At 39.1% G+C, this 24,896-nt stretch overlaps 1 protein-coding gene across 1 annotated transcript in view; it reads right to left on the minus strand.

The window, feature by feature from the left end:
* Positions 1-14,389, minus strand: part of kif13ba (kinesin family member 13Ba) — a 36,000-nt gene extending 21,611 nt beyond the window's left edge. Inside the window, exons 1-4 of the mRNA XM_068318117.1 lie at positions 14,252-14,389; positions 13,661-14,012; positions 8,758-8,851; positions 219-231 (exon numbers count right to left, since the gene is read on the minus strand). Of these exons, the coding sequence (XP_068174218.1) occupies positions 219-231; positions 8,758-8,851; positions 13,661-13,730 (177 nt within the window). The 5' untranslated portion in view covers positions 13,731-14,012; positions 14,252-14,389. The remainder of the gene's footprint in view (positions 1-218; positions 232-8,757; positions 8,852-13,660; positions 14,013-14,251) is intronic.
* Between the last annotated feature and the right edge of the window lie 10,507 nt (positions 14,390-24,896).

The following is a 24,896-nucleotide window of genomic DNA, read 5'->3' on the forward strand; positions in this document are numbered from 1 at the left end:
TTTGTTGCCACAATGAGATACAGCCATTAGTTTATAGAGCACTTCTCGGATGTTGAGATATATCCTGTGGGGATATACAGATACAGAGTAGCGAAGGCAACACAGCCAAATATACATTCATATTTCTTTAGAACAACAACTCCTTAAGGGTTTTAACCACGGCTCAGCGATCAGCTCAGTGTTTTAATGTCATTATGCCTTTATATGTGTGCTGTTACCTTGGATTGACTCCTGGTGATGTGGGGAGGGTTCGGGTCCACAGCAGCATGCGGAAAGATGAGAAGATGACATTTAGTGCAAACATTAGAGAAAGCAAGATTTTAAGTAATTCAGATGAGGCTGCAGCGGAGTCTAAGTCTACTAATTATCATGGGTTTCTCCTAAGGGAAGAGAGTCAGACAAATAAATGAAGACATGGTTGAGTGGAAACAGAAATAAAAACAAAAAACAGCATGAACCACCGGCCTCAGTCTTTCATTTTTTCACAAGTTGCTTTAGCACACATCTGATATCCCTTTATACATCCTGTTTGATGCAGGTGAGAACAAATCATCAGGGAATCTGAAAGGAGATGTGTACGTCCATCTCTAAAGGCTTCTTAAACCATACAAAATCTCTGGGGCGGGACTGGGTGGCTGACACTGAACTTGGCAGAGGGTTGAGGCAGTGCACGGTGGAATCAGATGGTGGTCTACAGGGGTTACTGTATCAAGGTCACATTTTGAAAAATCTACACAAAGAACACCTGGAACTTTGGTTTCATGTTTCTGAGGATATTCCAATGATGCTATACACCAGTTGATGTTTACCTGGGGTTCGTTAATGACATTTCTTCTCTACCTGCACTTTTTTAGCTATGAATAGAGTTTAATTTGTCTTATGTGCCACTGATTGTGAAATTCTTGAGGAGTTTAACTATTAATGAGAACACATGGATCATTTATCAAACACCACAGCACTGCTTTGGGCACAATTTGATTACAGCTTAAGTGGGAGAACGAGGGACAGAGAAACAGAGACAGGGGGGGGAGTGAAAGAGAAAGAGATGGCCATAAGGAAGAACACCCATTCAGATTTGCTTTCTCAGGATTCTAGAGACAGTTGTTGCGACGGTATTAACGTAATTTAGCAGGCACTCTAATCAGAATTGTACTAAAATGTGACAGTAGCATTAGGCTGACAATCCCTGCAGGCATTTAATCCTCAACACTGGGAGCGCTCTGATGAATTTCTCTTCTTAATAAATGTCACATACTTCTAAAATAATTTATTGTTTCTACAAAAACACAATCTCCACAATCTAAAAACTTCTCTATTTCTTTCTTCCATTATGTTTTTATTCACTACAGGAGAGGATTTATCTTTCAACTCCATCCGTGTGGCACTAGTGCTGCCCGAAGGGTGAAGCAGCCGTCAGTCACAGAGCTGAGTCTGGTTTGATAATTAGGTCAGCAGCAAGACACCGCTTCTGGGCTACACAACACAAACACACACATGTATACACACTTCTGCTCAAACTCATTAGTGTAACTCATTAATACTGACCATCCATAACCAACACAAGATTAAACCTTAATCCTAAAGCCCATCACAAAAACATTCCATGTCTCAAACCTACTCATGCTACGATAGAACACACACGTACACCTGTTTCCTTTTACCCATGAAAATTCTTCACATACATACATAATTCTTGCACTAACCATTACAGGGTACAATTCCATATACAGTATATAAGAAGGCAGTCACAGGCTGCAACATCCCGCAGTAACCCTGAATTCAAAATTTTACCTTGACCTACTGGCATAGATCAAAGATCAAAGCTAGTGCTCTGACCTACTTTCATTGATTTATGGTCGTACACTGGCCTTCTGCCTCATCTTTCTACAGTATCTTATCCGGTTCCTGAGTGTACAAAAGTTGAAATTTGACCTTTGACCTTTTCTCAAGGTCAAGGTCATCATTTCATTTTCATCCCCTTTGCCGCCCGAGTAATGTGCTTTTAGTTTCATCTTTCTATCTGCAATGATTGCGAAGATATTTGGCGGATATACTAATAGACGGACGAACAAACCCACTGACAATTACAATACATCACCGCTTTGAACCAGGATATAACAATTCATATTTCAATGAAGTTTCCACTGTTGACTTGAGGAATTCAGACTAAAAATATGCAAAAAGAAGAATCCTCTTGGATGAGAGGTGAAACATCTTCAACAAACCTTAAGCAAGTCCGGTTGATTCCTGTTTTTTACTCTTCTTTGTTTACCTACACAGACTTACAAGGAATTCTTTCCTGCATAGCTCAGTAGCTGTTTATATCAGGTTAAAAATTGAGTCTAAATGGCATTAAACTTCATCAAAATCACTCAAAATGTACCAAATGTAATAAAATTGGTTCAATTTTTTAAATTTATGATTTCCCAGTACTTATGGTCTCTGAATCCTCCCCCTAAATCCTCACCTCTCCAGTCATATCTTTTAACACTAGCTGAAATTGACATGGCAGGCTTTGATGTACACAATGCTGACAGTTGCATGGTTGTCTGAAAAGCTCCAGGCAAGCAGGGCTATCCATGTCTTGTGCACAAACATGCATTAACAGAGCATGGGGCCCCCCATGAGTGGGGAGAATGAGACAGACAGAACAAAAGTGAACCCCACTCCTGCAGATGGTTCACCTCTTCTCCCTTCAGCATGCTCCTCCACTGTTTACCATCATTTAAAAAACAACTTAATGCATTGTTGCTCAACCTCCCCACCTTTTTTTTCTTGACTATGCTCGTGTTGTTTTTTTCTCTCTCTGCACTCATGATTGTGAAGAGAGGGACGAGGAATGGAGGATGGGAAGGAGACTGAAGATAGCCACGGGGGTTAGGTACAGTAAGCACAGAGGCTGGGTCTGTGACAGGAGTTGAAGCAGAAATGGTATCAGGGCAACACAGCACGCACTGATGACACAGAACAGCAGGAAATAGCTAATAACTGAGCTCACTTACATAATGACTAACAATTAATAGAACAACAGTTTTCCACATACAGTGAAAATTATAACCTAAGTATCCTCCGACATATACTAATAGCATGTTCTGAAGACATACAGGGGATTATAGCAATCACTGTTCAGCAGCTGTCCGCCTCAAGAAAAAGCTCAATGTCCAGGATTACAGTACTCATAACCAAGAAGGTTACATTATACAGCCTAAGGATGGTTTTATTCACACTTTTAAGGGCTTTTATTGTGGAAAGAGGTTTTTTTTAACTTCCATTTATTCTGTTTATTTAAAAGCTGAGTTTATGAAGCCATTTCAGTGGACAGCAGTAATCCAAGGTTGAGACATCCTTTTTACCGATTAAAGAAAATTCAGTAAACCACTTTTCAATTACACTTATCTATGTCTGCTAGGTTCAAGATGGACAGGCAATTTTTCTTTTTTAATTTTCAAGTTCAAAATAGAGTTAAGGCTGGAAAACTCTGTAGATTTAATATCAGTTAACGCATTTAATGAAATTTGTATTAAATGGAGTTGCAAGGAATTTAATTTAATCTTTAATTAGTCCTTGTAGTTTGGTATTCAGCTTTTGCACTAAATTCTAACTTCATTGTTATTCATGTAGCACATATTAACAGGACCACAAGATTGTTCTGCTGTGTCATATTCATATTCTTCACAGAAATGTAATAAAGTTAAATGAGAAACCATAAATGGCTTGCGAGGTTAATGTTTGCCATTTCTGATGGCGCTGGAAAAAATGAGGAGGCAGTCTTCAACCAGAGGATGGAATGTGAACTCACTTTTCATGCTATTTAAGTGTGGAAATGAGTGTTAAAGTAGTCTACATTGGGCTTTTATTCAGACTTCTGCCAGGCACTGACTCAGTGGTCGATCTTGAACCATAAAACACACCATGATTTCTTGTCCTTTGCCAGATTGGAGCCTGATGCCAGTTACATACACTCACACCATCTCACTAAGCCAGGATACAGTCTCTTGGAAAATCTGCTTATTTGGACACACCACTGCTGACTGACTATCCAGGGTTGGAAATGCACACTATGGACAGGGTAACTCTGGCAGCCTTCTAGCATGTTTGTGAGAAGGACCACTAGCACACTTCTCCCTGGAGATGAAAAATAGTCAGTTAATCTCTCCTTTTCACTGCGTGTCTTATGAGGCTTAAACTCATGCAAATTTTCTTCACATAGACATTGTGTTCGGATCACGGTTGAGTTGAGTAACCCTTCATTACAGTCAGGAGAAACTCTGTTTTGCGTACGGTGATGTAGAAAGCCCAATATGTAATGCGTTGCTGACCAGCAATTACACTGATGCAACAACCTAAAACAATACAGTAAGCAGTAAGTGTCAAAATTCCTCACTATGCTAGATCAAGAGTCTTAAATCAGTAATGTATTAGTAAACTTGGCCTTTACTGTGCTTAGGCGAACTTACTTGCCTCCACATTACTTGAGACAAAAATCAAAGCAGGAAAAATGTGTGGCTTTTATGTTTGTGGGCTGTTAGGAACTCCCGTGATCACATGGTTGAGTCAAATCGTACTTTTCAAGCAACTGACTTTACTCCACTTTACGCCACCTTTCTAAACTGACAAACAATTAGAGAGCACTACAGAATCTATTTTTCCCTTGCACTGTTTGCATATTACCATGGGTTATGTGTCTGATCTTTTGTACCCAAAACACATCTAGACCACCGAAGTTGCTCCATTTTTGAGGGTGAATTCTTCCTTTGAACTTATTTCAGCCATTCTTGCTCTCCACCACCAGTGCTTTTATTTTTAAGTCTTGCTTTATTGTTAGAATCATACGTGGTGCACTGCGTAATTGTACATGAAATGTATGATGTCATTACATCAACAAGTTAGAATACTGCCATATTATATCCTTAGACTTATTATTGTGAACGATACGGCCCAACACTAGTGAGCACAGCAATGTCAAACAGACACACAATAAAAACTGACATGCAAATCTAAAAATAACCACATTATTTGAGGATACAGAGTCCTTTGTGTATTCATTTAAAAGTTGTTTTTGTCTCACTGCCATCTATGACAGCTTCATGTTATGATGCAAGCAGTGATGTCTGGTCACACAGTTACAAGCAGGCTAGCTGTCTGCTTATCGGACATATTAGCAGAGTGTCCTGGCTCTGTAATTCAAATTCAAACTCTGGATGTTAGAAAAGCAGCAGGGCATGAACAAAAGCAGATAAAACGCACAAAATCTATGCACAATTCTGACAACCAGGCAACAAAATGTAAAACATAAACCTAAGTTTTTACAAAATACAAAAAGCCAGTAAATCGTCATATGAGAATTTTCTTGGTGGTCTCTATGAGGAGAAAAAGAAGGTGAGTCACTGAGAGGCAGCATGAGGAGCTCCAGTGTGGCCTCTCCAGTGAGCATCACTGGTGAAAAAACCGAATGGGGCACAGAAGCAGAACACACAACTAAGGGGTGACAAAAAATACGGTAAAGCACAGGATGTAACGTCACGATGATAGTTAAGACCGCTTTGGTTTTTGAAAAACAAATTTTATTAACCTCTACTGATTCATTAGTAACTCTAATGTGGGGTACATAATAGGCACCCTGGAGAGAAACCACTAAAAGTACAGATGCGTTCTGGTGGTCCAGGGGGGTGGAAAACTTAAAGAATGCATTTAAATTCTAGAGTGCCTGGAAAGGTACACACTATCTGTTAAAAAGCCAACAAGACTAAAGAAAACTGACATCACAAAAATGTATTATTTCTTTAATTGATTACATCAGATTATGCTCAGAAATCACTCAAAATTCACAGTTGTCTCAACCAAATCTAGAACAGCTTAGCTCCTGTGACAGACCTGAAGCACTCTAGACACACAAATGTTAAATTGGTTGTAGTGGAACCCATGCTGTCTGCGTAAAATCTCTGATGCCAAAGTAGGCAACACCAAAAGCTTTATCAACTACGATTTTCTTCCCCACTGCAAAGTCCATAAACAATGCATTGTACCAAAAATTGCCTTGCATTTGCTATAAAGTAATGGACTATGGTCATGACAACTTAAAATTAAATACTGATTTAAAAGCTCTATAATTTTTTTACTGTGATCTTTATTCTCTTAGGAAATTACTGTTTTAATGATGTAGTGATTTAAGTTTCACACACATCCCATACAGTCATTATACACGAAATCTGGTTAGTTTGGCTTTTGTAGAGATGCCACATATAAAGACAGTATGAATCTACTGTAGGAAGCTGCTGGTCAATTTTATGTCTTTGGCAGCAGATACATCTTACTAAAATCTTAAACAAAGGACATCCTGGTAAAACAGCTGAAAAAACATCAAGCAACTGCAACATCCTACTTCTACAGCATACTTCCTCTATGCATCCAGGATTATTTCTCTTCTCTATTTAACTAGTAAATCAATATCCTTCACTGTAAACAGTATCTAAAATGAAAATAGCATCTACATGCTTTGAGCAGCAGTCATTCAGCCCATCCTCCTGCCACAGCTTCCTCGCTCCTTTGTCATAGAGAGACAGACAGAAACTACAGCTCTGCTCCTTTGGTGCTCCATAAAAGTCACTGGGGGAACTTTATGGTCGACAGATGCTCAAGAAAATGAGGGTTTTCCCCCTCTTCCAATGTCTACTCACTCAAGGAAAAGACTTGATGGTAACCAAAAGTGACCCAGAGTTACCCCCACCCCCCACCGATGTTGCCACGGAAACGGAAGAGCAGCGAAAAAGGGAGGAAGCCAGGCGGTAGGGAGTTATGACCTGACGAAGTGAGGGACAAGAGGAGTGAAGTCTGCTTTTTTATGTGTGTCTCCGTCTGCCTTGATTGTACTGCTGTCTGTCTTCCAGCCATGTTTTTTTACACACACACACACACACACACACACACACACACACACACACACACACACACACACACACACACACACACACACACACACACACACACACACACACACACACACACACACACACACACACACACACACACACACACACACACACACACACACACTTTCTGTCCATTGCAACTAAATCTAACATCTCTTTCGGTGAGCTTCAGACTGACAGGATGAATAGTGTAAAAGACAAAACAAGTGACCAGTGATACAAGTGATGGTGAACTAGTCTCTAGGAGACCAATCAGTGGGTTTAAAAGTCCAAAAAAAAAATCATGACAAAGAAATGTATTCCAAACAAGATTGGCTGTTAAAAAGCAGTGATCAATGGAAAGACAGGAGTAGATTTCCAGGGCAATAAGTATTACTATTAAAGATACAATAGCTCTGAATATGAGTGAGGGCGAAGGCAATAGACAGAGGCTCACAACATTGAATACATTCAACAAGTTGGTTATTTTAGGGATTAATTGTCAGGTAGATCATGTGACCTGGGTTCTTCTGTTCATTTTTATCCCACTATTATAGTTCAAGTGTAATCACAATGGAGTACTACAAATACACATAATAAAAAAGATTCACTTAAATTTTGACTCATCTGAAAGCTTCAGCAGCAGCTTATGGTTTGATGGATATAGAATAAGCAATTAGCTTTTCCTGTCCACAGTGTACCCAAGGATGTTTCAGCAACCAACACTGGAGTATTTTGACACTGATTTTCAGAGTTGTAAGGTGTGTCTTCATCTTGTGAAAGAAGATTTAAGGCTATTGAAGAGAAATGACCTTTGGAGATGTATGTGAATCAAAGTCATTTTTAGTGGAATGACTGATGCATCTTATCTCAGATCTGAGCAATGCCTCACAGAAGGTGTTATCATTTTCATTACTAATTGCACTCATTAGAAGATAAGGATTATTAGAGGTGAAGGATCATAAAGTACCTGAACTGCTTCCATAACTCACATATGCTAACAAAGAGTCAAAACTACAACATCCAATCTGCATGCATATACAGGTAGTTCTGAACTTATGAACATTTGACTTACAGACATTCGGAGATACGAACAAACACACCCTGTGATAACCAGCTATATAACTACTGTAGTGTCCCTTTCTGCCACACCCACTGCCAAGCAGTCCCGCTTTTGGTTGCGCATCTCCAACACTCGTCTCCCCATCTTGTTCTAATTTGTTGTTGTCTCTGTGAGCATCTCAGTGCTTGGGCTTCAAACTTTGGATGCATTACTGTCTATCATGAATGATAAAGTACTGTAAAGGCTAGTGAAGACAGTGGTGGGGGTGATGATCTCTCTGATGACAACTTTGCCTCTGACAGACAATAATTGCTCTCACTTCTTCCTTCACTCTTAAGGTAAGCTACGTGTTAAATGCTACACTACCGTACAGTGGATTGTCAACATCAATAGCTTACTCTGGCTTTTGTTGATGTTGTTGGATGCGTTTAAAAAATGGTCGAAAATTCATTGAAGTGTTTCCTTCTGCTCCTTAAGGATTGAATTATGAGGAGCAACAATTTACCATAAACTAATCAGCATCCAAAGCAATCGCGTTAATCATGAAATAACACTTAATGGTAGATGTTGGAACTAATGTGCTTACATATGTTTATGCTAATTTATTTTAGATAACACGATATTATATAGTCTTAAAAGTTTTCTAAAATCCAATATTTTTATTGGACAATGAATATAGGGGTAAACGTGTTTTAGTTTGTGGGCATCCACCTGTTGAATTAGAGATGTCTGAAGACAATAAATGATAGTTAATTCGCGAATAAGTAGAGCTACTTGTTAACGTACCTGGAGTCTCCTTTGCCCAGATTACCAGCGGCAGGATGAAGGATTGTCTGGTTCTTCACCATCTCCACAACACATTTTGTGTTCAATTCCTTTTCTGTGGACGAGACAACACATAATGTTAGAGCCAAAAAACTGACACAACACAAACATGCGACAAGAGTCTACCATTTCAACATTGACACAATATCATTGTGAATTTCATGACAAAGTAGGTTTGAAAATGTATTATAATCATCATCAGAGCATATTGTTGTCCAATATGCTGGGATATACTGAAATAAAGCTTCAAATATAAACAAGATGACCTGAAATCTTTGGCCCATTCACCAGCTAACTTGATGTTAGAATACACATGAAATCAATAAAGAAAAATAAATCAAATGTTTTGGTGAACTGTAGAACAGATTAATGTCCAGACGTAGAAACATAAATTTTGGTCTGATGTTCATTTGTTCGGCCATTCTGCAGCGAAAACAGAAAAAGGTTTAAGGGCAGAACCCTTGAAATGTTTGCTGTGGAACATCAAGTTCAAAATATGTGAGCAGGCTGTGAAGCAACTACTATGAAAATGACCTTTTACCTTAAGAGAGTGAGCATTGAGCTAATCAATAAGGCAGGACTATTCAAACACACACATGACTAAGAGCCTCCCATAGTGACCCTGGCCCCTCATGGTCAAACACCAACTGGCCAATCACAAGTCCACATATGGAAAAGTCCTAATGCGGGGATGTGTCTGTCTATAGTCTGCTTAATTCAAAATATTGTATAATATGCTACGGCTACCTGATAAACATTGCCATTTTGCCAATTACTATTAATGTACTAAAAAATAAATTAGAGTACAAAATTAAACTTTTTGAAAGTCTTATTTACATATTATGCGCAGACAGGGTTTATATTCAGATGGCAGTCTGTCAGTATAACCCTCTCATAGAAGTCTTGCTGTGAAAGTCGCCAGTGAAAGCACTGGAAAATAAACCTCAGTGGAAATTCATAGGACTGTTCAGTTTCTACATTTATATATGCTACCATTGAGACCTAGTGATGGTTGTCTACACAAACTAGGTACTATCAGCATGTCCTAGGCGCCCAATTTTGGTAGAACTAACTGCACATTTAAAAAACAAACTTATTTGCAGAGCAAGCTAATTTAACAGTAGCAGGATTCCTCTTTTTCACACGGATTAAAATAACAATCAATCTAATGCAAAATATTGCACTTTAAAAAATAATATCAGGCCAGGAATACAGTTCAAAATAAAATGGTCTGTATGTTGCCTCTTCAATCAGGCACCAAGTCACTTGCAGAAACCATGACTGAAGACAGAGGTAAAGGTATTAACCTAGGTTAACAAAGGTCAATCTTTCTTGTGATGTAACACAGTTGATATGATCAGCAGAAGTGGTTTAACCACCCCCTTCCCTGTGTTGCTCCTGGTTTGGATATCATTTTCTGTTGTTTTGATACTGTTCCATGCTAAGGTCAAAGGTCAGGGCTAGAACAGCAATTCAGAAAATGCAATTCAGATTTTGCTCAAGGACACCAAAGCAGAGTTGACTTGATAATAAATAACACCCTTCCACTGCAATACCTGGCTCAAACCACCCATGTAAACAAGCATCCACTCCTCCACAGACGGATCCAGAGGTTTTCCAAATCAGATTCTTTTTAAAACCATCACTTGGCCCAGTGGTGACATTCATGCCCCACCTATCAGTAATCATATTCTCCATTATACAGAAGTGAGCAAGCAAGAACATGCAATGATTTTGAAATTCAACAAAGACAGGAAACATTCTTGAGTTTCAATTCCTTTACTCTGCAAGCACAAACTCTATATTCCTAATTGAACATGTACCATCCTTCTCTAGATGTAGCCATTGTTTGATAATCTCAACAAGCACCATATTATCCAGAGCTGGTTACAATGCATAGGTAACAATATTGCATCTCCAAATAAACCTTTCTGTGATGTGCTAGAACTTTGGCATGAATAGCTTCATGGTGATCTGAATACTGTGACAAGAAGCTTAGCATTTGTGCAGACAGCACCTGTTATGCATGTGATAGGCATCAGTGCTCATACCAAGATATTAGAATCATCCTTCTGAAAGAAACTTTTGTGTTACTGTATGCAGGGGGCTGATATAACTCCTACTCTTAAAATACAGCAATATTCATATCAAGATAACTCTTTGGTACATAACAAACTAAGACAAACATTCTTGTTGACGCAACTCTTCAGTATTTATAGTAATATTGATTGGCTTCGTTTTCTTTATCAGACTGGCAATTTTTGAACATCTGTTTGACATTGATGGTCCTAATGAAATTTTAAATGGCATTATTACAGTGAAAGTGCTTAGTCCACCATGGGGGAATATAGGGCAATGGATTCCATGAACATTCTCACTGCATGATGTGATTTTGTGTGTTATTAATGCACCTTTTGGAAAATATGTTTCCAACCTCTTTGTCTTCACACCAATTTTTCACCTTAGTAGATGAAAAAGGTAAGGTTCTTTGTGATTACTATATATGATAAATTGTTGAATATACACTTTATTCTTAGGAAAACCGAAAGACATCAAATTTCTAATAATTTCTATATATTTTCATAAACAACTCTTTGTACTAGGAATCTTTATGACTGTGGGTGCATGAGCAAAGGGAAATTTCAGGCAAAATTGTCTGTTTAAACGGCCTCAATCCTGCCACTCCTGTGCTGAACATAGGGGTAGAGCCATGGAAACTTGGTCTAAATGGTTAGAGGACATGAATCACTGTCCAAGCTATCAAAGATGCCACAAAGTGCAAAAAAAAAAAAAAAAGTAGAGTGAGCTAACAGATGCTGAGTGACAAAGGCAAACAACAAAAGCACAAGAAAAATATAAACAAGGGAGAGAAAGAGAGGCTGAATAAGAAATGTTTTTGTTCTGCCCACTCTTCTTCTGCTGTGGCCTACATTACCCATGTGCCCCTTGTGAAGCAGCTGAACTTCCTGATTACCAGAGGGGAAAGTGTGATGTGGTGGGGTTGGGAGAATAAATGTACCCATTGTTATCTGCCTCTCTTTGCTCCATAACCAGCTCCCACTTTCCACTGACTTTCTCTCCGGTCCTTCACTAGGCTAACGGTGCTGAGGTTTGGCACAGCAGGCCTGAAATGAACCAGCAACATGATTGGCTGTGGTAGTGGTGTTGCTACGCCTGGCCTTGCTCTGTTCTTCGAAGGCCAGAGCCATGGGAACATGAAGCATTACGCAATGTTAGCAAATATTCATTCAGACTCCCTTCCTGCCTTTGTCCAGCTCTGCAGCCACACCACCACTTCTCCTTAACCTGGCATACACGGAGACAGTGGCCTCAGGGTTAGGAAAGTATATTTGTTATATCAGTGTCACAGGTGTGAATCACTGCACCAGCTAGAAAGAGGTGGGTGAGGAAAGTGATCGTGTCTCATTTGCGCTTCCATTATTGGTGCTGTGTTGTTCTTAAGCAGTCCTGTAGCGTTTGATTCAGTCTTTGAGGACTACCACAACCTGGGTGAACAACAATCACCAAACATGGTCCACTCCATTACAACAGGGATCAGAAAGGTACAAGCGGAAACATATGACTGAGGGTTCAAAACCCATTTTCACAGCCATTTGTCCATAGGGAAACCACACCACAAGCCCACAGTAATGCCAATGCCTCACTAGATTGATGATGATAAGAAGTCTAATTGGACAACAATGCTTTTAAAGATATGGTAGAAAAAACGCGAGGAAATCTGAATCGAGTCCACATGTCTCCTACTGAACAAGGCAGCAGAGTTCACATAAATTAAACGTAGCAGACATGGGTGAAATAGGAAGTACTGGGACTCAATGCTCACCCATTAAAAATTATCTAAAATGTCATCTGCATGCACTTAATCTTAAAAAACTACAGCACTGACATAATTAAATTGCCAAACATCCCCTATCTCATTTCTGAAAAACACAGGATGGTAGCGTGTTCAAAATAAATGCTTAAACTTGTAGATAAACCTGAACCCTGGCTGCTGAGTTTCTCTTTATTACAGGTCATGCTAAACACCTGCCTCTGGGAACATTGTGACAACCCACTGCCTTGGTCTTGTGACCGATTTTTCCAGCTCAGAGAGGGGGGAGAGCGAGGCATATGATTCACTAGACATGCCGCTCAACCGCTCTTCTCCACATGGGACACAATTCCCAACACCTAAAAACCTAGAAACTGGCAGTTGTCTTTGAGATGTCAATAGTGTCTCCTTGCTTGCTAAACAAAAGTTTAATTGTAAAAACATGCCAATGTGTGTAATACTGTGTCTTTGTCAGGCAAGCTTACTTTTTTTTTTTAATTAAAGGATGTAATGTTATGTGCATGTGTTATAGAGCAGTAAAAACATGAGGACTATGTGGGTTTAATGTTAGCAAGGCCACAATGACAAAAGTACCAGAAACACCCCCTTTTCAGTAAATACTGTACAACTAGTAGTCTGATGGTTCTTAAAATGTTTTAGGACAGTTATCATACCAACCTAAAGGTATGTTGGTACACCAAAACAGTCTACCCAACTCAAGAAGCTTCAGGCTGTCTATCAGTGTATTTCATCCAGCAGCTCCCATTAGTCCTGTTGGATGGGAGGCAGCGTGAGAGAAGCCCTATGGCAGTACTGTAAAACGTGCAATCCAGACCAGCCACATAACATCCATACAACAGCTCATTTCTCTAATGGGTGGTCATATCTCACTGGCAACCCAGTATAATGTGATATTCTCTTTTCCCTCATATTAGCACTGACATTTAAACAATGTGGACAGATGAAATCGTCGTATGACACATTAATTAAGACATCATTAACTATTTAAATACGAGGCTGAAGCATTCTCACCTCTTCTGTTCATGGGCCGTACACGTACAGCCACCTTGACATTGGAGTCGTCCAGGATCGGTTCCCCCATGCTGAATCCTTACCCTAGGTGGGGAGGTAACGCTGATCCAAAATAAATCAGCTAATTCAGCTTAATCAAGCATTCAAGAGGCTGGGAATGTTGCGCTAGCTGGAAATGTTGGCCAGCTAGCTTCGCTCAGCCTTGTTCCATAGACCAGGCATGTCCACGGAAAAAAAAGCAAAACCCTAAACTAAAAACGAGGGCAATATCCAGCAGGAACCCGCCCGCCGCTCCTTATCTTCTTTTTCTGCTCATATTCCAGGCTAATTCAAATCCACAGAGGCGGGGAAGCTGGAAAGGAAAGGAAAAAATGTAAATGAAGTAGGCCCAATACATTACAGCAGCTGGTGGATGTGAGTGAACAAACATATGCTAACTTATCTGCAAGGCAAAAAAAAAAGAAAAAAAAAAAGGGCTAGCCAGCTAATTTGTCAGGCAAAGTAACGGACTGCAGTAGCAGGAAACAAGCATGTTTTGTCCTTGTCCGACCATAACATCCCCAGACACTGCCCAAACTTCGATCTACATACCTCAGTGGACTCATACCAGGGTGACACCCGTTAACCTCTCCGTACAGCCGTGACAGACGTCTCAGGAACCGCCTGGCGACGGTCTTACCAGCAGAACAGTCCACCCTCTGTCGAGCTACAAGCAGCTAGCAACATCCGGTTTCCGCCCAAACGCTTCAATTTCAAAATAAAAGATGTTAATATTCTTATGTCAGGCTATTTGTTTTTGTTTTCTTTGTTTTTTTCATTTTGTTTTGTGTTCGTTTGGTATACATTTGTTTGTCTATCTGTATCTGTCTGTTTGCTAATTTTTCTGTTTGCAAGTTACGTCAAAAAGCTGTTTTTAGGTCACACGGTCTTGCCTGGCCTGCTGTCATTGCTGGGGTATGAGGGTCTTTTTTGCTGTCACATGATGCTCATATCCCCAATATGCATAAATAGATCGAAGGCAGATCATATTCTGATTGATAATATGGGTCTGTCAGAGTAAAATATACATTTGAAGGAGTCATTATGTACTGTACAGAAAGTGCCATCAGTATGTAACTGAGATAGTCAGTCAGAGGAACATTTTGCATTTGTGAAAGGTCATATATTACATTTAGATAAATAGATCAGTATGTCATTATTGATTTTTCAATATTTTATTTATGTGACATAAATGTCTAATGATAGATATGATTTCAACAGCTATGACTCGGATTTCAAGGTCGTGGAATTACAGAGTATAGTGCTTAATTTGATAAGAGAAATTTCCAAATAATATGATGTCACCATGGTAACATCACTATAATTTATGCTGTGCCCTGGGTGCAACGATGCACACAAAGGGCAGGCAGACATTGTGTCACAAACTAACTTTCTTCTTTCAGAGCCATGAATGTGTGCAGAAACTGCCAAAAGGCAATTTTCTAGCATTTCAGGTTTTAGTGACAATGACGTTGATGGAGGAATGCACTCTCTAGTTGTTCACTCTCTTAATGTATTGTGAAATTTTAAAGCAAAACCAGCATTCCACATTGTTTCTGCATTACACCTTTCTATTAATAAAACCATCTAAGGGCCAGGGATGGATGTCAAAAGAAGGTGATATTTAAAAAAAAACAAAAAACACCTCCATTTCTTGATGTACAACACTACTTTCATAGTAAAAAGATCTTTTTCATGTAGGCCACAGATACTAAGATGATGAAAGTGTGTTTTACTTGATAAAATTGCATGGGGCAACCTTTAAGAAATGTTTAGGAATCTTGGTTTTTTGTTTTTTGAAAAAGGTTTTTTTTTAGGAAAGATGTCTTCACAAGTGTCCCATTGACCAGAGGAGTGCAGCTGCAACCACTAGAGGGCACTTGAAGCTCAATATAGATACTGTGGGGGGAAAAAAACCCAGCTAAAATTTTGCCCATTACAACGTATTGTGCCATGCCTCCACACACTGATTTGAGATCACGACTTTACCTCTTCATTTATTGTTTTCAAACCTACCACAACATCTCTTTTGTTTGTAAATCAATTAACTTTTTTGTACAGTGTCTGCAACAGTCACTGTGGGGACAGGCCATTTTTAAGTCTTGTCATCACAGTGTCACAAGCGTAGGCAGGCAGAAGAAAGTTCTAGACAGAGGATGGCCTGTTTAAAGACACACGTACTTGCCTAGCCTGCTGTCATTGCTGACGTATGAGGGCCTAGTGCTGTCATTATTTTTATTGGTGGATCCCGGGAAGTAAAATGTATATTCTTTAATGGCTAGTTAAAGCATTCTTTCAAAGAACAAAGATTTTAAAAAATTTTTTTAAAAACATTTCTGCTTCAAACCTAGAATCGGAGTGACCGATCTAGTACATTCACTACAACATTATGTTGCTCAAATAATACTGTAATTTGCCTTGGGAAGGTCGGAAAGTCAAACCACCATTCATGCACACATTCACATCTCTGGCCAATTTGGAATTGTAGGAAGAAGCTGGAGGTGACCCACATACACATAGAAAGGACATAAAAAACCTGCAGAGTTGTGGATTTGAACACAATGCTTGACCACAGCACCACCGTGCCACCCCATGGTAATTTGGTAAGCACAAATTATTTTTCTTTGTTTCTCTCTTAACCTTTACTTAACCAGGAAGTCCCATTGAGATTACAAATCTGTTTAACAAGAAAGACTTGTTCAAGGAGGCTGCCATACAAGTCAAAAAGTGATACAAACAGGTACAGGTGCAAAAATGAGCCTTAAAACGTTTAGGATAAACTGGAATTACGAGTCCTGCTCTTCATTCCTTATCGTGCGTCCTTTGACCTCTTTGAGAATGAGAAGAAGAATAACATCAAGCTGTAGGTCAGGAAGAGCTGTACTTCTTGATGATAGACAACTGTGAGGAGCTCATCCCAGAGTACCTGAACTTCGTGCGTGGACTCTGAGGTGGACTCTGAAGATCTGTCCCTCAACATCTCCAGAGAGATGCTGTAGCAGAGCAAGATCCTCAAGGTCATCGGCAAGAGCATCATCAAGAAGTGTCTGGAGCTCTTCGCTGAGCTGGTTGATGGTGGACACAACTGAGAGAAGTTTTATGAAGGGTTCTCCTCCTTTTAACTTTTCTCCTTAGAATTAGGCAAGAAAATTATTGTCACTTATGTCCATGTTTTAAATATGGAGCTGGAGAATATCAGCTTAGCTCAGTGTCACACCAGTGTGAAGATAGCTTCCCATGGTCTACCTGAAGGTAACTTAAGCAACCTACCACCACCTTCAAAACTAAGAGTTTGTGCTGTACAAGTAACATAACACAATGGCGCAGTGGCGCCATTGCCTCACAACTAGATGATCCTTGGTTTGTTACCACTGGGGTTTTCCCAGTCTCTGAGTGGGACCTCTCAGAGATCACTGGTTTCCTTCCACCTTCAAAGATGCAACATAGACTTTAGGTAAATTGGTTACTCTAAACTGGCGACTTGTCCAGGGTGTACTCACCTCCCACCTGATGTCAGCTGAGATAAGCTTTGGCATGAACCTGTGAGTGATTTGGAAAAGCGGCTGAAGACGAGACAATTACTGATTGTGCCTTCTTCTGGAAAATGAATAAATGAATGAATGAATGAATGAATGAATGAACGAATGAATGAATGAATGAATGAATGAATGAATGAATGAATGAATGAATGAATGAATGAAGAACTACTGATAGGAGATGCAGATGTCAAAACTTGTTTGAAATGCACCGTTTTTTTATGTATAGGAAAGCAGAATAGCAACATAGCTGGTTTAAACTGGAGTTGTGGGGGCAAGTCATGTCAAGAAGAGGGATGTCACAACTTTCACAATTACATCTTTTAACTGGATAAAAAATTAAGGTATGCACACGTACCTGTTTGCTTTCCTTCCAGCTTGTTAATTCAAAGCAAATGTTTGCATCTCACTAAGGAAGGAAACCTGGAGTGTTAAGAGTGATTATGACTCCCAAGGGGTTTTCCTTTGCAAAGGGCAGGGTCTTTGAAGAATATTAAGAACACTTCTAACTTATTCACTTTCAGTCAACATCTTCCACTCAGGGTAATGAGGTACTTTCATCTTGTTATCTCCTCTACACAGATACATACAGCAAACACATATCAAATGAAAGGTCAGAAGTCATCAAGGTGAAGCACTGTTGAAGGGCATCCAACGGTTAAATTGAAACTTCACCTTCTTCATTCCGAAGAAATTCTGGCACAATTAAAAATGCATCAAAGGAGAGGAAGAACATGATGTATTAATTCTAATTCTACCAGCAGGTTAGTAAGAAAACAAAAAGATGGTCATATTTTTGAAATCACGACTGTGGTGAAATATATCACTGTTAGTGCTATAATAAAACTACAAAAATATCTGTTTTTCAAAACATATAAGAGCGACAACCTATGGCCGTACCTACACTTTTGTTGTGTTGAGCTAAATGACATCAGTATAGCAACATGGCCAAGGTCATTGATAGGAAAAAAATACAATTTCTCAATGAAAAAAAAATGGATCAACAAAAGTTTTCATGTGATCATCAATACCCGGATTAGATTGAATAACAATCCATTCAATAGATCCTGAATCATTTCACTATAAAATATTGTATTGAGAAAAAGTTGGTGAATCAAGTCATCAAGTTGCATTTCGCTTTTCATGGGTGGTCCTGGAATGCATTAACTGCGAGTAACAAAGGATTACTGTAAAGAGGTAGCTCATGTATTTCTCTTGACTTTTGCGTTTTGTTTCATACTTTATAATTCTTTACATAACTTACTGTTTATATGATTAATTATGCAAAGATGAGTTGGAGGCTTTTTTATAAGGTTGGAATGGATTAAAATGATTTTAGTTATTTTAAATGTGAAAAATTTGTTTGACTTACGAGGTCAGACATGGAACAAATAAAACTTGTATCTCAAGGCGCTACAGTGTTTCAGTTCTCACCAAGGCAGTGAACTGATGTACTGACAAACTCACATTTGCATCCCTGCTGCTTAAAATGTTGGATTGTCATTTATGTGTTGTGTAAGTGATGGTATTCTGTCCACTACTGCTTTTGATTGAAAATGATAGGCCCTCTCAGCTAGCCAAATCAGTACTATAGAAAAACAAATAATATGCAAAATATTATCGAAAAGTGATTGTGTTATTTGTTAAGTTTTTCCCAAAGGCAACCGATCCATTAATTGAAATTACATCGTACATGCATTCCAGACATGCAGCCTGGGATTTTTCAGTCTATTGATTTGATTTGATTATCAGTTTGGCAGCAGGCTAATGGAAAAAAAGTAAATCACTGGCTTTATTTTTCACAATACCTGTTGTGACATCAGCCAAGAATTGAATATAATAAAGTTTGGGATGGATCTGAATCTTGGATCAGATACACATATTATTATTGACTTTGCGTGCAAGATTAAGTTATGGGTTTCCTCCTCTTCCTCAGCTAGATAACACAAGGTGAGTGAACAAACAGTAAATATGGAGGAGTACGGGAAAAAATGTAGTTAATCGAAAAGCTAAAAAATAATTTTATGGTTGTTTCAGTGTGGTTACAATCTAAAACACAAATAAGTATGCCCACATCACCACACAATGACACAGAATGATGTAACATTACTGAAAATTGGATGAAAATTGGACAATTCCAGACAAAGTTTATGTGAAACTCAAAGCTGCTGCTCTCTGTACACCAATCAGACAAAGCATCGGAGATATATGGAGACAGTGACATCAACTGGTCAGTATATTTTTATCCTTTACACTACAGGAAGATCTATAAGATACAGTATGAGTGGGATGCTTTGACATACAGTATTTCTAATACCTTTGGAAATATTCAAGTCTAGTGATGCATGGATTTCACTTATATATATCATGCTAAATTGCATTTATTCTGTGAATAAAGAGACATTCTGATGAATGGTTGGTCAAACACTTTGGGACTTCTCGCCATCGAAGTTTAAGTACAAAGCACAGCAGCTTAACATCATTGATTCTTCAAATCAAATTCATTGTAGCAGACATGGTGTAAGTGTGGGACATGTCCTACACACTTCCTGTATCTGTGCCCTGCATGCTTTTGCAACGACAATTATGACTTAACTCCCTTCCCACTGGTTTAGTTGAGCAGCAGGAGACCAAAAACAGACTAGTAAGAAGAAAGGAGAGACGTCAGTTAAGTGAGATAGAAAAACAAGATTCGGAGGATAAAAAAGACTTCACAGGTGAGGAGAGATTATAACTGGTTATGGAACTACCTAAAAGAAAAGTAAATTTGAGATTATTTTACATACTTATTACAGCACCCAGTCCTTAATTTCTAATTTAAATCTCAGATTTCTTTAAATTCTGAAATGGATACACCACATCTACAGGCCTCGAACAGTCCATGTTCATTATGTGATATAGTTTAGAACATAGTGGCCATCTTTCTGAGGAAAATTAATTACTGCAGTGTTGTGGGGTTTTTTGTAACATTGGAGTGACATTACTTGGAACATGGAAACACAAAGATAATTATAGGTGTATCTCATCTTACATCTTTTCAAGTTACGTCATTCTCAATCATTCGTCAGTTTAAAAAAAATACATGGAGAAATGAAAAGCATGTAATTTTAATCCACTTTACTCCTATTCGCCACAAATATTGAAATAATAAAATCACTAGTAACAGTTAAAAACATATAATATCATGTTACCACACAATAAATAAAAATAAACACATTAATTCATTCACTCATTCATTAAATACCTGCTTCATCTGCTGTCGCAGGTCGTGGGGTGCTGGAACCTATCCCAGCTAACAGGGGGCGTAAGGCAGGGTACACTCTGGGTGCGACACCAGTTAACAGACAACCACACACGCACACATTCACACCTAGGGGCAATTTTGACATCATCAATACCTAAGTTGCATTTTTTTTTTTTTGAGGTGGGAGGAAGCCGGAGAGCCCGGGGAGAGTCCACACAGACACCGTGAGGACATGCAAACTCCAAATAAGAACATGTAATATTATATTATTAGCCCATAGCAACCCCCGTTACCCGCCAAGTGGAAGAAACAGCTGAAGGCAAGGTGGCAACGTGTTTTCTGTATTTTGCATTTGTTCTCTACAAATATTGTAATAGTAAAATCACTAGTAAACTGTTAAAAGCACATGACATCATGTTAATGTAGAATAAATATGCTCCACAATGTACTGGCGGCATGTTCGGAGTGTCTCCCCACCTCTTGCCCGTAAGTCCACTGAGATAGCCTCCAGCAACCCCCCCCCCCCATGACCTGCGAGGCAAAAGAAGCAGCTCAGAAAATGAATAAATGAAAGTACAATAAATAAGAATAAAAGCATACAATATTATATTAGTGGCCACATTCAGCTGGGATAGGTAAAGCAGAAAAAGTAGCTGAAGACGAGACATTTTGTTCTGTACTATATTAACAAAAATTATCCAAACTATATCTGCAATTAGTGAAATAATTTCTTTCCTTGCTTGACATAAAAAATTAAGTAGCATTTAATTTTTATGTATATTACATTTTTGGATACATCTGGATATCTGTGGGAGGCTCCTTTCTTTTGCTTTGCTCTCTCTTTCTCTCTCTCTCTCTCTCTCTCTCTCTCTCTCTCTCTCTCCGTGTGTGTGTGTGTGTGTGTGTGTGTGTGGTGATGTGGGAGATAAAGGGTGGAGGGATGAAGGCTGGAGAGGGAGTGCTGATTCTTTATCTGCTCCTTCATTGAGATGACATGATTATCGTAATTGTTCCGGCCAGTAATCATACTAAATAAGGAGATAGTGTCTGAGTATGTTTGTTTATATATATATCTTCTTCGTGTGAGTGCTGATTAACTGAAAGATGGGTATTGGGGATTCTCAATATATTCAGAAAAGGCCTACATAACAGGTAGTTTCATCTGTATAACCTAATTGATCAAGCCTGTAGTTTTTGTGTGTGTTTGTTTGCAACAGAAAACAATAAGTCAACCTTTTTAACAGATACACAGATCTGATCCCCTTTCCTTCATTAAAAGTCCAATTTTACTGCATTATCATTTCAATAAGTTCAGTTTTTGAGTTCAAGTTTATTTCCTCCTTTGATTAAGGCTTGTATGCTTTGCTCAAAGACTTGCTGACAACAAATTCTTTCTCCATGCAGGCAGTTATAATGTAATCTATTAAATATGTCACATACAGTGGACATTGAACAGGCTTTCATGTTTCCTGGTCTGTCTGCAGACAGGTGGACAGCAGGTTACAGGAGCTAGTTGGTGATTGGAAAACTGCTCGATAGAATTCCCAAAAGACTGGTGGAAATTTAAACTGGATAAAGGCAGAATAAACTGATGCTCCTTTCACCAGTGTACTATGCATGTGAACACACACACACACACACACACACACACACACACACACACACACACACACACACACACACACACACACACACGCAAATGAATATTATTCTTACTGTGTTCAACATGATGTAGTTTCACCTGTTTCATCCATATTAGAAAGTAAAAGTATTGAGTGAGGTTTAACATTGAAACATGAGAGTGTTCCACTTAAAGATATGGTCATGACCTGAGTGATGTGATGTCATTCTATCCGTTACAAAAGGCAAAGCAATGCATCAATCCTACCACATATCCCAAACCTGAAGCTCCAGCCAACTAAACCTTAATGGCACCTCAAATGGTTGCTTAATATAATTATCTTTATTGCCTATTGCCTCTGCATAGGGCATGGTGGAGAATGGGTCTGTGCTTTAGTGCTGGGTGCGGGCATGAAGAGAGGGGAGTTGGAGGTATGAGGCTAAAAGCAGAACCATGAAGAGGAGACGTGGAGATTGCTCTTTATAGCCTCAGTGGCAGAGGTCCACGCCAGAACGCAGCCGTCCATTACAGCAGACTCTATAAGGTTAATAACTTTAGCAGTTTTATGGCCATGAGCTCATTACTTAGACAGGCCAATCTAATCAGCATCTGCGCTGGTGACCACTGACAAAACAAGCTGGTTTGTGGGTTAAAAATGCCCCCTTGGGTTTTCCCTGTGCAGCCGTGGGAACACTTGTAAAATAGATATTTAAAAAAAGTACACATTTACTGTACAGTCATATACATTTTCTCCAAACCACATTCTGTTCTTAAAGTGACTTTTAACAACTGGAGGGGTATTCTGACCTGTGACTCACAAATGTTTTGATGAACATGTTCTGACAAAATTATAAAGGTTGATGAAATATCTGGCATAACATCTGAGTGTGTTTGGCCATGTGTACAGTACGCATACACAGTATGGAAGCATGTGTGTGTACATTTTTTTTTTTGTAGACACAGAATCTTTGGGCTCCCACAAGAAGGCAGACAGTGATAGAAAACAGCAGCAATGGCATAATCGATTTTTCCAATATAAATTCATCAGCCTGGCATTTGTTGGGGCTTCCTTGGTCTGCAGTGTTCAGCTGGGAGCTGCAAGTGGTTCATCTCACACATCCCCCACTGACAGAATTATTTTTAAACACATGATTTGATAGCACACAGGGATCTAAAAGCTAACAAGGTGAATTGTGAGGGTAAAATGTAAGTCAGGTTTGTTTATCATGTTTGTTGTTTTTTTTTTAAAGTTCATTCTGTGTATATCTTGACACCTTACATGATTGCTATCATGGTTCTTTCAAAGAATGTGTTTTCCAACATGCACATTGTACCTTTGCTTCGTTGTGTGGCTCAATGGAGTTCATTGAGTTGCCCCTAAGAAAATGTTTCACCTGATAAAATCTAATTCGGCCTCATGCAGAAGTCTCGTCACATTTCAGCTGATCAATGTATTGATTATTGACTGTTCACTGGAGTGAGCAAAAGACTTAAGGATGATTGATTATAGACATCAAAACATTTAAGAGTACGAGAATGAGGAATTCAAAACATTTCAAACAATGTACTGTATAAAGTGTGTGGCAAATGGAAATAAAAACTTTGGTCACTAGTATAACTGCCCTGAACACAATGACAATGAGCTTAAAACCCTCCATGGTGTAACTGTCAAACTCTCATCAAAGCTGGCCAGTTGTACCCCACGATTGGTCAGTTTGTGTTTGGAACACTACCCGATTGGTGCTACCCAGTCCCAATGGTCTGTTTAGCAACGGTGCAGAAGTAGACCTTTATCATCCTCTTTCAAGTTTCTGCAAATTTAAAAAACTTTCATGATTTTGTTATTGTTAAACCTTTTTCTTGTCTTACAACTTCATCTGTAACAGAAATACCAGTCGGTAAGTAGAATTGTCTCACTTGTTACAACTCTGAAATTCAACTCTGTCTTCTGTTTCATACTTCAAGAGGATTTAAATGAAAATTTGAAGTGTTCAGTGCAACTTGCAAGGTCTGACTACTGCTCCGTGTGTGTGTGTGTGTGTGTGTGTGTGTGTGTGTGTGTGTGTGTGTGTGTGTGTGTGTGTGTGTGTGTGTGTGTGTGTGTGTGTGTGACAGAGAGAGAGAGAGAAACATGGCAGTTGAACCAAAGCTCCCTGGGAATACTGGCAGATAACAGAGTGTTTCTGTTCTCTGCTCTGCTGAACACCAATCAAATCCTCTTTCAGCCAGAGCCCACAGGCATGAAGATAGATAGGAAGTGTGTGTGTTTAAAGTGTTCAAGTATGCAGGGGTGTGTGACAATGAACCTTTTACTTTCTTAGAGGACATGTATTAAATATTTCTGCAGTTTTGCTGATCCAACTATTCTTGAGTCTCTCATGTGGATAAAAAAAGCTAAAACCCAAAGCGTCGAGTACCTCTGTATCCCTGATGCTTTGGCCTGCTGTCCCCTTCCACATTTTCAAGCTAAAGGCTTTAACCTCTATTAGTGCCCTTTTTCCATTACTGACTGCCCTCTTCTATCCTCCTCAGTGTATCATGTACTCATCACCTTCTGTTTCCGAAGTGTACTCTTTCCTTTTCATCTTTCCTCACCTAATCCAAATCAGAATTATGATGAAGAATGCCACATTTGGCTCACCAAAGAGGTAGTCTTTTTCCACTCGATTAAGTGCTTTTCCATCTATGTGTGTGAGAGTGATTACTCTTGGTGAAGAGGCAGCACCTTGCATGACAGGTGGACGCACATGTATGGGCGTGTAAGCTTGTGCATTTATAGTTCTTTGGATGGTATGT

The sequence above is a fragment of the Antennarius striatus genome, chromosome 1 (genome assembly GCF_040054535.1).
Source record: "Antennarius striatus isolate MH-2024 chromosome 1, ASM4005453v1, whole genome shotgun sequence".
Classification (NCBI taxonomy): domain Eukaryota; kingdom Metazoa; phylum Chordata; class Actinopteri; order Lophiiformes; family Antennariidae; genus Antennarius; species Antennarius striatus.